Source organism: Melozone crissalis, unplaced genomic scaffold, assembly GCF_028551555.1.
Source record: "Melozone crissalis strain CALT ecotype California unplaced genomic scaffold, PUWL_Pcris_2 ptg000061l_1, whole genome shotgun sequence".
Classification (NCBI taxonomy): Eukaryota; Metazoa; Chordata; class Aves; order Passeriformes; family Passerellidae; genus Melozone; species Melozone crissalis.
The window spans coordinates 6,855,331-6,867,985 of NW_026535839.1; the positions used below are offsets into that span (position 1 = coordinate 6,855,331).

Below are 12,655 nucleotides of genomic sequence, written 5' to 3' on the forward strand. Positions count from 1 at the left end.
CAGTGCTGTGATGTGGGGCTGCATGAGAGCACCTGGTAAAAGGAGGTGATTGAGTGATGCTTCCAGTGCTCTCACTGCCAAGGACAGGGTGAGTAAGGGCTGAGGTAAAGGAGGTGATGGGGAGTGGCCTTTGCTTGAGGGGGTAGGAGGTCAAGGCAGGCAAGGAATCCAAATCCCATCTGGGAGTCAGCACCCAGGGCAAGGAGGGCACCTCCTCACCCTTGGTGTTGGCTGGTTTCCTGCAGCCAGCCCACGCAGACATCAAGACAGGCTACCTGTCCATCATCATGGACCCTGGCGAGGTGCCCTTGGAGGAGCAGTGCGAGTACCTGCCCTATGATTCCAGCAAGTGGGAATTCCCCCGAGACCGCCTGCGCCTGGGTGAGCCAGACCCTTCCCTCCCCCTGCATGCTGCAGCCAGGGCTTCCCACCAGCCCTACAAACTCCCCCTTCTTAACACACCTCTGTGCATTTCATGCCTTCTCTCTGCCTCAGGCTTCCCATCCTTTTCCCAAGGCTGTCCCTAAAGCCCAGCTGTGCCTGGGAAATCTCTTTAGGACTGGCTGTAGACAGGTCTGAACCAACTGTTATCCCAGACTTCCTTAGTGTGTCCACACAGATATTAGTGAAAACAGGAGACCCTTGGGCATCGTTTAAAACACATCCCCATATTTTCCAAGTGGGAGTCTGGACAGAACAGCCCAGTTTACAGCAGGTACCCCAAGTTCAGGACCAGGATTGCATCCATTATTGTCCTCGTGTTGGGACACCTACCTGCAGCCTCTTCCCTTTAAAGGGCAGCAGGCTACCTTTGAGGCACAGAGCAGTGACATTAGTCCTGGCTGCTGTGCTGCAAGGGGTCATTTACCTTTCCCACACACAACAACTTGTTGCTCGAGGGCAACAAACAGCCCCACTTCCTTCCTCTGCTTTGTCCATGCCAGCTCTGTCTCAGTTCCTCCCATCGTCCTTTCTCTTATTCTCACCAACACAGCAAGCAGCCACCTGAAAGGGCACATGTTCCACTCCTTCCTTTTCCTTTATGACATTTTTTTCTTTCTTCTTCCCATGATTTCCTGTTGAGATTTTTGTTTTCCTTCATTCTATTCTCCCTTTTCTGCACCTGCCTTTCTTCACATTTATTCTCCTTGTCCATAGGTAAAGTCCTGGGTCATGGTGCCTTTGGGAAGGTGGTGGAAGCATCTGCATTTGGGATCAATAAAAGTAACAGCTGTGAGACTGTAGCAGTCAAAATGCTGAAAGGTATGTGAACAGTGAAGCAAAACAGGCAATGTGTGTAGACATCAATTAATGAGGCACCTGCCATGGAACATTCGCCCTGTAAATGCCTGTAGTTTAATTAACGGCTTCTTGGCCTCAACACAGTTGATCCTCTTTAGCTCCATTTAGCTGAGGGGCTGAAGTGGCAGAACTGACAGCAAGGCCTTGTGGAACTCAGCTTTCAAGGAAATTTAGCTGTCTGCAGAGGCAAAGAATGAAATCTGTCTCAAAGGCCTAACAAGAATCAGAGTCCCTCTTTGGCATACCACTGAAAGAAGTGTTGCTCCCAATTGCCTTCTTCCAAATTTGCCTGTATTTTTTGTTTATGGGCCAGATGAAGAGCTGGGTAAGGAAGCAGGTTGCAGCTCTTATCCAGCTCTGGGGGCTTAATTGGCTTTGAACCCAAAGCCTGGTTTATCTAGAGTGAGATTTTAAACTTTTATAGCCACACTTTCAAACAGGCATCCAAAACATTATTCTGTAATCTGGCACCAAATAAAATACTGAGGCAATCTCGGGCCAGAAGTAGCCTGTACATGGAAATCATGTAATGGTTCATCTGAGCAGTATTTGCTGTTGTAAGTGTACAGATCATCTGCACAGCAGTGGGGAGCCTGGGGAGCAAGGTTGCTTTATAATTCTTTTGAGGCAAGGCTCTCACCTGGCCCATCAGCTGCAGCTCAAGAGGATACTTCTGTCTTCCAGGCTAAATTTACAAACCCTCAAGTAAGACAAAATGCACATAGGGAGGGTAAGAAGTATGAAAAAGGCACACAAAACCAGAGAACACACCCTGTGTAAAACAGAGGGTCAAGAACTGATGTGAATTGGACACTTTAGAGAAGATGCAGTACAGAGAGATGGCAGGAGCATGACACTGTGTTTGCTACTGAAGAGGAATCATCAAAAGATATCTGGGTTTGAGTTGAGACAGCTCCTATCTTCAATTGTGATAAAAAGAATCAGATATCTTTTGTTCCTAATTTTCTTTCAAATTGTTTCATGGCTCGTTATCTCTGTTTGGAGGCCAAAAGGGCAGAGATTCAAACGGGTGCATCCCAATGAAAGTCTCAAGTGGTGTTTTTCACTGCACAACTATCATAAAGAAAAATTTGTTGGGCACAGATTGTGTTGTTCTTTGTTCTGGGGCCCTGCATTTACAGAGAGCACCCTATGTGTTACAGGGATCCTGGGATCTCCATACAAGGCTCAACATTTCACGTGGGAACATGCAATAACAAAATGTTCCGAGGTTTTGAGGTCACAGCCTCCTCAGCAAGACTCACATTAACATACTGCTAGAGGAGGGTGGTGAGGGGGAGTGAAAAGTCTGAGGAGGTGTCATGACATGGTCTGTGTGTTTCCAGAGGGAGCTACTGCAAGCGAGCACAAGGCTCTGATGTCAGAGCTGAAGATCCTCATTCACATTGGGAATCACCTCAACGTGGTGAATTTGCTGGGTGCCTGTACCAAACCCAATGGTAAATATCCCAAGGCAGCAGGCTGTGCTGCTCCCAAAAATCAGAGCTTGTCCCGAGTGGTTTTGCTGTCCACGTGTGTAACCACAGGGACCTGGGGGAAGTTATTGGTGTGTTTGTGTGCTGTGACTTAGAGATGTCACAGCTCAGCAGGGCTGCACATAACACAAGTTGTGGCAAATTCTGACCAATTGAAGCCCTCACTTGTAGCCTTAACCTTTGATCTCTTCTTACCAGGTCCACTGATGGTTATTGTTGAGTTCTGCAAGTATGGAAACCTCTCCAACTACCTGCGGACCAAGAGGGAAGGATTCAGTCCTTACAGGGTGAGTAGCCTCCTTTGCCCCTAAGGACCTGTCCCATGTCTGGGGAAGGAAGGCATGCAGCCTAATAGATGATCTGACAAGGTGACAAAGAAAGGCTCTGTCCTTCTTTCTGCAATGGTAGATGCTTCCAGGCCAGAATTACAGTTTCAGAGCAGGAAGAGACTGTGCAGCTCATGGGGTTACAGTGTACATTGCCTGCTGAGGGTTTTGGTTTGTCCCCTGCCAGGAGAAGTCTCCCAGGCTGCGTATTCAGGTGCAGTCCATCGTGGAGGCAGTGAGAGCAGACAGGAGGAGCCGCTCGGGGACCAGCGACAGCGCCATCTTCCACCGCTTCCTGCTGCACAAGAGCCGCCCAGCGCTGCCCATCCAGGAAGGTAACACTGCAGCCTTGGCACCAGCTCCCCACCTGGACCACCAAAACCATGCCAGACTTGGCCAGCTTGGGGAATGGGCAGGGAATATCAGTGGGGAGCAGGGCCCCAGCCTTGGAACTGATCACTGTTGGATGGAAATTCCCCAAACAGGGCTATTGTGTCATCTGTTGTGTCTTCTGGTGTCAAACTCAGAAGGGAGAATTAAATCCCTTTGGGTATTTTAGTCTGAAGAAAGGAGAACTGAGGGGGATCTTATTGAGTCCTCCCTAGGACAGAAATACTGAGCTGACCTTCAAAGCCCCTTCCAGTCCTGTTCCCCACAACTCTGTCTCACTGACATGTGCTGGAAGCTGGACTCTTTCTCCTCACACTTGAACAGGTTCCTTTGTGCCTTCTGCCACAAAAGCAGAAAATCTTAGAGTGGAGCTGATTACTCCAGTTAGGACTGAGGACTAACTGTGTTTCACTGAGAAACTGGCTGTATCATGCCGTCCCAGAGAGAGGCAAGGAGGACAACAGATTGCCAATTGTCTAATCATTTTCTATTACTTCTGAACAGTGGATGACTTGTGGCAAAGTCCCTTGACAATGGAAGACCTCATCTGCTACAGCTTCCAGGTAGCACGTGGCATGGAATTCCTGGCATCCCGAAAGGTGAGTTCAGTTCAGCCTTTCCTTTGCTCACTTGATCTCTTGTGCATGCCTGATGAGAGAGACCTTACCACAGCCACCTTTTAGGTGACACACAGAGAGATTCAGTGATCTGCCTCACACTCCTCAAGAAATCCGAGACAGATGTGTGTGTACAAAGTTGCATTTCAACCTCTTCTTAACCAGCCCTTTTTGAAATTTTATCTTTAGCTTCTTTCCATTTCCACCATTCTCCCATTACAGCTCAGGCTTATGAGGAAGGGAGGTGCTGGGCACTTTCTGATTGTGGTTTCTCTCTTTCTTATTTTGCCCCTTCCTCTTTGTGTTCCCTCAGTGCATCCACAGAGACCTGGCAGCTCGCAATATCCTGCTGTCAGAAAACAACGTGGTAAAGATCTGTGACTTCGGCCTGGCCAGAGACATCTACAAGGACCCTGACTATGTCAGGAAAGGCAGTGTGAGTGCCATTTTCTCAAACCCTTTACAGTTTAGGCCCCCTTGATGAAGAAATGAAAAAGCAGGAGTAGAATTACTTGCATAGCTGGGGCCAGAAGCCATTGGACCAATGACACAAGTCCTGTCCTCCTTCATCATCAGATCTCTGTCTCCTTCCTTCTACCTCTCAGCCTGTCATTAACTTACTCTTCCTTATACTCTTTCAACTACTTTTCAGTGTCTCTGCCCCTCTCTCTGACCAACCAATTCCTCCATGGAGAGAGGAGCAGGGCTATTTGCTGTAATTTTTTTATCCATTTCATCCCTTTGCTACCAGAAGGGCTGTCCTGGGACATGTTCCCAACTGAGCCTTTGTGCCTTGCCTCTCCCTCCTGCAGGCCCGTCTCCCACTGAAGTGGATGGCTCCAGAAAGCATCTTTGACAAGGTCTACACTACCCAGAGTGATGTCTGGTCTTTTGGGGTCCTCCTCTGGGAAATCTTCTCACTAGGTGAGTGCTAATGAGGGTCTTGTGCTGCTCAGGAAGACACCTCTACCCACGTAGCAGTTTGTGGGTGAGTCTGTTCTGAAGCACATCTGAGGACTGATGGGAAGTGACACAATGTAGGCAAAAAAAATGTGGAGCTATGTCCACCCATGAACAGAGTGATGGGGACACAAGGATGCAGAAGTGGCCTCCAGCTCACTGAGGCAGAGAAGCCTGACTCAGGCAGCACCAAGGATTGGGCTGTGTATGAGTAGTGACCACACCTCTCAGTGTTCTGGGGTGAAGGGCAGTCTCAAAAGGACTGGTTTCTGATGGCACATTTCATGTTCCCACCCTTCTTTGAACCTTTTTTAGGGGCATCTCCATATCCTGGAGTCCAGATCAATGAGGAGTTCTGCCAGAGGCTCAAAGATGGTACCAGGATGAGAGCCCCAGAGTATGCCACAGCAGAAATGTGAGTCAGAAACCTCAAGGATTCCAGCATTGGCCAGAGCAGAGGCCTCTGTGGGAGGGCAGAAACCTATCACATCCCAGCATAGAGAGAACAGGCCCCTCTCTGGGATGCCTGACCTTTAGCCAGGGTAGAGGATGAGCCAACACATCCTTCCCTCTAGGCCATTCCCTGGAGAGCAAGGCAGGTGGGTTCTGATCAGGGGTCTAGTGTCCTTGCATGCCCGTGCTGGGATGGGTCTGTCAGTGTGCACTGTGCTTTCCTGCTCTGAAGGGCATCAGAGGGGTCTGAATTAGCTCCTTGTTCCCTGTTATAAGTGCATAACAAACCAACACCCTGCCAGTAATTCCACCTGGCCAGTGTGCTGGGGGTCAAGCTTTCCCTCACAGTGCAGGAACTGGCAGTGCCAGTGGGCACCCCATGTGGGTGGGAGCTGTGGAGTGGGGCAGGAGGGGATTTCTGTGGTGCAAAACCAGCATCTCTTCTTGGCAGCTACCGTATAATGCTGAGCTGCTGGCACGGTGATCCCAAGGAGAGACCGACTTTCTCCGACCTTGTGGAGATACTGGGGAACCTTCTGCAGGAAAATGTCCAGCAGGTGAAAACCTCTCTGTGCCCCTGATTTGCTCCAGGCAGCTCTTTCTTCTGTCATCACCAGCTCCCTCACTGTGCCCTCAGCTGACTCCATGGTCAATGCAACACATTTGTGTAGGCCAACAATAACACAGAGATTCCAGGGTCAGAGGTCTGTTTCCCAGAGCTGTTAGAGAAGTCATTTCTGCAACAGCCTTTTAGCTGCATCCTCATAAAACTCTGCTCCTTGCAGGGCAGAAGTCCTCTCAGTCGTCATTCTAGTGACTTCCATCCTAATCCCCAGATGATTATTTGAAATTCTTCAGCTGAGTCAAGGCCCTCCCACATGCCTGCATAATGAAAACCAGGACTTGACCAGGGTTTCTGAAACTCTGTCCTCAGATGGAAATGTCAGGGCCATGTGAAGCAAGCAACTGTTACATTACGGCAGTCAGAAATACAGATTTCTTTGAATGCATTACTAATCACTTCCATGTGGTAACTCAACAGGACATTTAACTGTGATGAGCGTGCAGCTCTGATTTTAACTTTTTCTTGATGTTCTCTTTCAGAAAATGATAGCTAAATGCTTGTCTCATCCTGATGTTCCTGACTTTAACCTTTCAGCACTCGTTCCCAGCACAGACATGACTAAGCCACAAATGACATTGCCCTGGAGCACAGTACTCTGTCCATGTAAACTGGAGAATTATGGGATTATTAAGGCTGTTGTTCTCCTGCTTACACACACCTCCATGCATCACTCACAGCTACTTAACACAAAGGTCATAGAAATCTTCAGCCAGATATTTTGTCCTAGAGAAATAAAATTTATAAACCAGAAATTTTCCTTCCCAGCTCTTACAGCTTCTGCCTGTGAAGCCTTTTCTTGTGGGAAAGTCTTCCCCTTCTAGTAAGGCCATTTACTGTTCTTCCTACCAGGAAGGGAAAGATTACATCCCGCTGAACGACTCTCACAGCTCAGAAGATGATGGTTTCTCCCAGGTGCCTTCCTCTGCCCAGCAAAACTCAGATGAAGAGGACTTTGACATGAGGATACACTGCCACAGCCTAGCAGCAAGGTGAATCCCCTGCAAAAAGGGCAGAGAGAGCCCAGCAGGCAGCAAGCAGCCTGGCCTGTAAGGGAGCCCGGGGGGATATGGGGAGAACCCAGATGTTTGGAAAATCCCAGGTGGTAAGGTGTGATCCAAGAATTTAGGCCATAGCTTCTTGCTTATAGAAGCAAATTTACTTTATTTTGCTCATGAGGAAGTGCTGGTTTGTAAGCCTATCACATTCCTTCTTCTCTTCCAGCAATGCTGCCAGAGTATCATGTAAGGAGCTTCATCCTATCTGTTCCTAACTGACCCAAACAATTAGTCCCAGGCCTCTCCTCTCTGATGAACTATGATGATGTGATGCCTGGGATCTATATGACATTTTCTGCTTATCTCATGTGGAGAGGTCATTGGGGCCTGATTCAGTCAGTCTAGTCTTCACTGCAGAAGTAGTATGGGGTTAAGAGGTCTAAGGTGACCTCATTACCCTCCCCACATCCACCATTTGGGTCATCCTCCTCCCTGCATACTTTGGTTGCCCAGTGAGGAGGTTGAGTTCAGGTTCTGTTCATTTAGGACATTGACTCTTGCCTTTACTGAGTCCTGTGTGCTTCTATTGGTAGATACTACAACTGTGTCTCGTTCCCTGGTTGTTTGACGGGAGGAAATCAGATCAGGTGTCCATCCAGGATAAAGACATTTGAAGAGTTTCCCATGACACACACAATGTACAAGGCACACCCGGTGAGTAGGTGTGGGGATTTGAGCGGGGGGCAGTCTTTTCTGACACCTTTACTGTTAGGACTGTGGAGGGAAGATCACTTCTATTTTATGTCAGTCTGTGTGTCATTCCTGTTCGGTCCATCCAGTCCTATGCACGTTCATTTCTTCATCTGGCACACAGGGGTTTCTCTTAGTGGGGAATAGGGATGTTAGATATGCAAATGGGGGGACTATAAAGGACCTCAGGGAAGAGCCTGCTCTTCACCCTCTCAAATCTGTGAACACAGCCTGTTTAAGCACACTTAAATCCTGCCAGGACTAGGAAACCGAGTGTTTATCTGCAGCTCCTGTATCTTGATCCATATGGCAGTGAGCAGTAGGGACCCTCCAGGTCTCTCTGGACTGGACTGGTACTGATATCCCTCTAGCAGCAGAACAGAAGTCATAGCTTTAGTCTCAGAGGAAAATATCACCTCTCACAGATTTGATGGTAATGCATCTTCCAGCCAGGGAGCACTCTTTTTTTATTCCCCAAAAATGGCACTGAACTATGCACACAAATCTTACCTTTTTATGTTCTGCTTTTAAGAAGGTACCTAAGAAAATCAGATACAGCAAAACTATGGAGCATGCTGGTAAAGTGCTCCTACCCCTTCTTCCCCATCACACATACACAGGATCTCATCTCCTGAATGATTTCTTCTCCCTTCCCACTCTGATCAGTTGACAGGGATGTTACTGATAACTCCTGTTGCTTCCTTCCAGGACAATCAGACAGACAGTGGGATGGTTCTGGCATCTGAGGAATTTGAGAGGATAGAAAACCGACACAGAAAAGAAGGTGGATTCAGGTACTCCTTAAGCCTAGCCACTGCTGCCAAAGGCAGTGAGACCAGGAGGCAGCTCCTGGTATCTCCCCATAGGCTGCACTGCTTGGAACTTTCAGCTGTGGGCCCTGAGCCAGATAAGTCCATGCACTCCTTAATGAGAGGCAAAACACAGGAAGAGCAGACAAGCCTGCTGTTTTCTAGGGTTTAAAAATATAAACTGTGCCCATCAATGAGAATGTGCCTGTTAAGATAATGAGGCACAGCAGAGTGATGGTGTTAATGAGACTGTTAATGCTTATTGACATTTTCTGGTGAAATGTGTCAGGGCTTGCTCAAGCAGTGGCAGATGGGATGGGCAGAAACCCTCCTCCCTCAGCCCTGACCCATGGGGTACAGGGCCATGACGTGGTGGTGCAAGGATGGGGCAGGCCTTAGGAATTCCCACATGCTGACATAGAGTCTGGCAGGTTGAGCTGGCACTCTCAGGGCTGAGGATGTTATGGATGGTTATGTCCTTGACCCAGGCTTTGAAACTGGGTGAGAACCTGTACAGCTCATCTCTGCCAGAGCAGGCTGAGACCTTGTCTCTGTGACAATGTGTTGAGCAAGCCATGTCACCTCATATGTAGACAAGGCCAGTCCCAAGACTCTTCCTCACCTCCTCTGCCTCCCAACATCAGATTGGACTGGTCATTGTCTTTTCTCTTAGCCATAGCCCTGTGGCCTGTCTGCTCTTGTATCAAACAGTCTCCTGCTTCTTGTCCTTGTCCTCTTTTCCCTAAGGCATGTTCCTGTTGTTTCCTACACTTGGTGTCCCATCTCCTGGAAAACATTACCCTTAAACATCTCCAGTGTGTCCCCGCCCCTGCTCTTGTGATTTCTTGACAGTCACCTGGTATTGGCAGGCACTGAGATGGGACATAAGACTTTCATCCACATCTTCGTCATCTTCCTTTGTTTCCTTTCCCCCATCCTGGCAGTTGGTTTGTATCAATTTCTGTTGTTCCTGCCAGGTCTACAAGCAATTAATGTAATGTCTCTTGTCTCTCCTTACTCATTGGGATCCCAACCCTTCCCTGTATCTAGAAGGTATCACAAAGGTATCTGGGACAGCTGAAGTAAGTGTTCCGGGATATGTGTAGATTTGTCACAAAACAAACAGGCTGTGCTTATTGGAGCAAGGCCTTGTTTTATGCTTTGAAATGGAGGTGCAAGTCCATTCCCGACCCTGTCTCTGCTGCATGCATTAGAAGATGAGATTTTCTGAAGCTGGGATTTCTCTAAGCAGGACAGAGGCTTTCTGGGAGTGCCCAGGTTAATTCTGTGTCTCTCTCTCTCACAGCAGTAAAGGGCCCAGTCGGACCATGGAGCTGTCAGGGGAGCAGTCAGACCTGCGGGGCAGATGTCGGCCATCGTACGGATCCCAAGTCGGAGGCCAGACTTTTTACAACAGTGAATACGGGGAGCTGTCGGAACACTCTGAGGATGGCAGCTGCACCCCGCCTGGAGAGGGGGCCAGTCCCCCCACTCTCCACGCTTCCTTCTTCTCCGAGCAGTACTAATGGCACCAGGCCCTGGAGGCAACTGCAAGGCCCTCCAGGCATGTCATCAGGGTCACCCAAAGCTTCTCCTTCAACCTATGCCCAAACCCAACCGGGAACCTACCCCAAACAGACGGGGAGCACCGATGTCCTTGGAACCGCAGCATGAACTGTGCAGCACCTCCAGCTGCAGCTTCCCTGTGCCACGACTGGAGAGAGCACATCACTGATTCCTCATATTTCTTTTACTGCTGCACCTCAGACAGATGCATTCTGCCCGAGAGTGGGTGCCTGTGTTCAGCACTATGGCACCTTCTGCCTAACATCCAGCCTCCGCTCAGATCAGCTTCCCATTCAGAAAGCCCATTTCAGGTCAGATATAAATAGATCTGTCTTAGTCTCAAGTTTCTTCCTGGTGTGCAGCCTGAATGTTTTTCCTTGGATTGCTTCCTCCTCCCCTCATCATGATGTCAGCTGCTGAGCTGTGGAGCAGAATCAAAGGGAAGAAATCCCTAGTGGTATTAGCAGCAAGAGCAGGACATTTTACAGAGGTGTACAGAAAGATCCCGAGGGATCTTTGTAAATGTTCATGCATGCTGCTCATCCTGAGTAGGTGTCAGCCTCTCCATCTCCTCTGCAAGCAACACCCACACCCCTCTCATATCTGCTGGGGGGAAACCTGTCAATCTGCCTTATCACTCGGATTATTTTAGACATCTCAACACAGCTAGTGCTGAGTAGGTCATCACAGATGGCTAGAGTGCTGCAGGTGAGATAAACAGCAATTTTTTTGCAGGCTGTGTGCAAAACAGGTTCTTTTATGATCTCTGCTGGGAGCAGGTTACTCACAGGTCTGCTGCTCTTGCCTTCCCCTTCTCCCAGAATGGTGTTGAGATCATTTGTTGCTCAAGTGAGAAATTAAAGCAAAGCTAGGTTAATTTGAGCTGGCTTCTAAACATAGAGTTTGCTGGGAGGAAAAAGATCAAAAGGGCAGGGAGTGAAATGTTTATTTTCAAGCTGCTGCAAAGCATTTTGGAAACAATGGAAGGAACAGTGCTCCAGCAATAAGGTGCTCTGTGTTGCATCCCCTTGTGTGTTGACATCACTGAACACATGGAGCCCAGCACCTTGCCAGGGTTCAAGCCCTGATTCTCCTGGATGGACAGTTTGCACCAAGACTTTTCCTGTCTCCCAAGTTCCCTGACTCAAAAGAGGCACTCTCTGCCTAGCGGGCTCCTCTCCAGTTTCTTTTGCAGAGCTTCCAGCAGAGCATACCTGACTCCAGAGGATTAAGAAACAGTTATTTGCTGAGGAAACATCTCCTTACTTTGGTCTTCTATTTCTAAGAGTGAATTCAGAGCTCTGGGGAACCTCCAGCCCCTCTCTATAGATTTCTGTACTGCTGCCTCACCACTTCCCACCTACTTCTTTCCATGCTGCTCCCAATCCAAGAGCTCAGCCACACAGCAGGGTTACATCACCGCCTCAGGAGTCTGGGTGAAAAGACTCCTTGGAACAGCTTGTCATCATCTCTTCTCCCACATGCCCGTGGCTGGCAGAGCTCTGTGCACCAGGGCATCTCAGCACCAGGGAATTACTGCTTGTGGGCCACACCTCTGTCACAGAGCCAAGGGTTTGGACTTGTAAAACTGTGTTTCCTGTCAGATGCACAGCTTTCCCAAACTGTATTTCTTTCCCAGCAGAGGGTTTTACGCGTTTCCCGACGTAAGCCTGAGAGTCCTTGTGGATGAAGTTGCCAAGTCTTAATTATAGCTCTCCACACAAGTGTAATGGGGAGATTTATTTAGCACATGGGAAAAGCATGCCTGTCATTCAGGTTCTCTAAGCCTGTGCAGCTTGTTCAATGTTCCACTCCCTTTTTGTGTCAGAAGGATGACATGGCTGCAATTTCCATGGCAAAAAAGAGGCACAAAACCAGACCAGCTTGAGCCAAACTGGCTCAGGATGTGGAATTGGAAACTGCATATTACAATGAATTCCCTGACTTCTACTGGTGTCCCCTGAAGCTGCCAGGAATTTAAGCATCTTTAAGTAATTGTTACGACTCAGTAAGAATCCTCTGGCAGGAGCTGCTGGAGAGCCAGGACAAGGAAGTAGGACAGCCAACAGGGTGTAGACCAGATCAAATTCTCCTGCCCTCATCTTGGCCTGCTTTTTGAACTGGGGGTTCCCTTGGCTGAAGGAAGGCTGCATGCAACTCGTGCTGCTCCTAACTGGCATTGGCAGGGGTAGAAGGTGACCAGCTGAGCTAAATTCAGGCTACTCACTGGGTGATGTGCATCCACAGGACCCAGAATCTCTTGTTGCAAGTACTCCATGAAGAATTCTCTGCCTAGAAACAGCCCCATCTGAGAGAGAGCCCAAGAACAATATAATAGTTCAAAAACAGAATTTCAAAGTAGCTGT

The 12,655-nt window shown here is 48.6% G+C and overlaps 1 protein-coding gene across 1 annotated transcript in view; it reads left to right on the top strand.

The window, feature by feature from the left end:
- The window catches only part of FLT4 (fms related receptor tyrosine kinase 4), a 54,452-nt gene extending 42,897 nt beyond the window's left edge, over window positions 1–11,555 (top strand). The window contains exons 17-30 of the mRNA XM_054287850.1: window positions 246–381; window positions 1,159–1,263; window positions 2,649–2,762; window positions 2,997–3,085; window positions 3,312–3,459; window positions 4,019–4,113; window positions 4,445–4,567; window positions 4,944–5,055; window positions 5,407–5,506; window positions 5,996–6,101; window positions 7,019–7,158; window positions 7,758–7,878; window positions 8,623–8,708; window positions 10,030–11,555. Coding sequence (XP_054143825.1) covers window positions 246–381; window positions 1,159–1,263; window positions 2,649–2,762; window positions 2,997–3,085; window positions 3,312–3,459; window positions 4,019–4,113; window positions 4,445–4,567; window positions 4,944–5,055; window positions 5,407–5,506; window positions 5,996–6,101; window positions 7,019–7,158; window positions 7,758–7,878; window positions 8,623–8,708; window positions 10,030–10,249 — 1,695 coding nt within the window. The 3' untranslated portion in view covers window positions 10,250–11,555. The remainder of the gene's footprint in view (window positions 1–245; window positions 382–1,158; window positions 1,264–2,648; window positions 2,763–2,996; window positions 3,086–3,311; window positions 3,460–4,018; window positions 4,114–4,444; window positions 4,568–4,943; window positions 5,056–5,406; window positions 5,507–5,995; window positions 6,102–7,018; window positions 7,159–7,757; window positions 7,879–8,622; window positions 8,709–10,029) is intronic.
- Window positions 11,556–12,655: the final 1,100 nt, after the last annotated feature.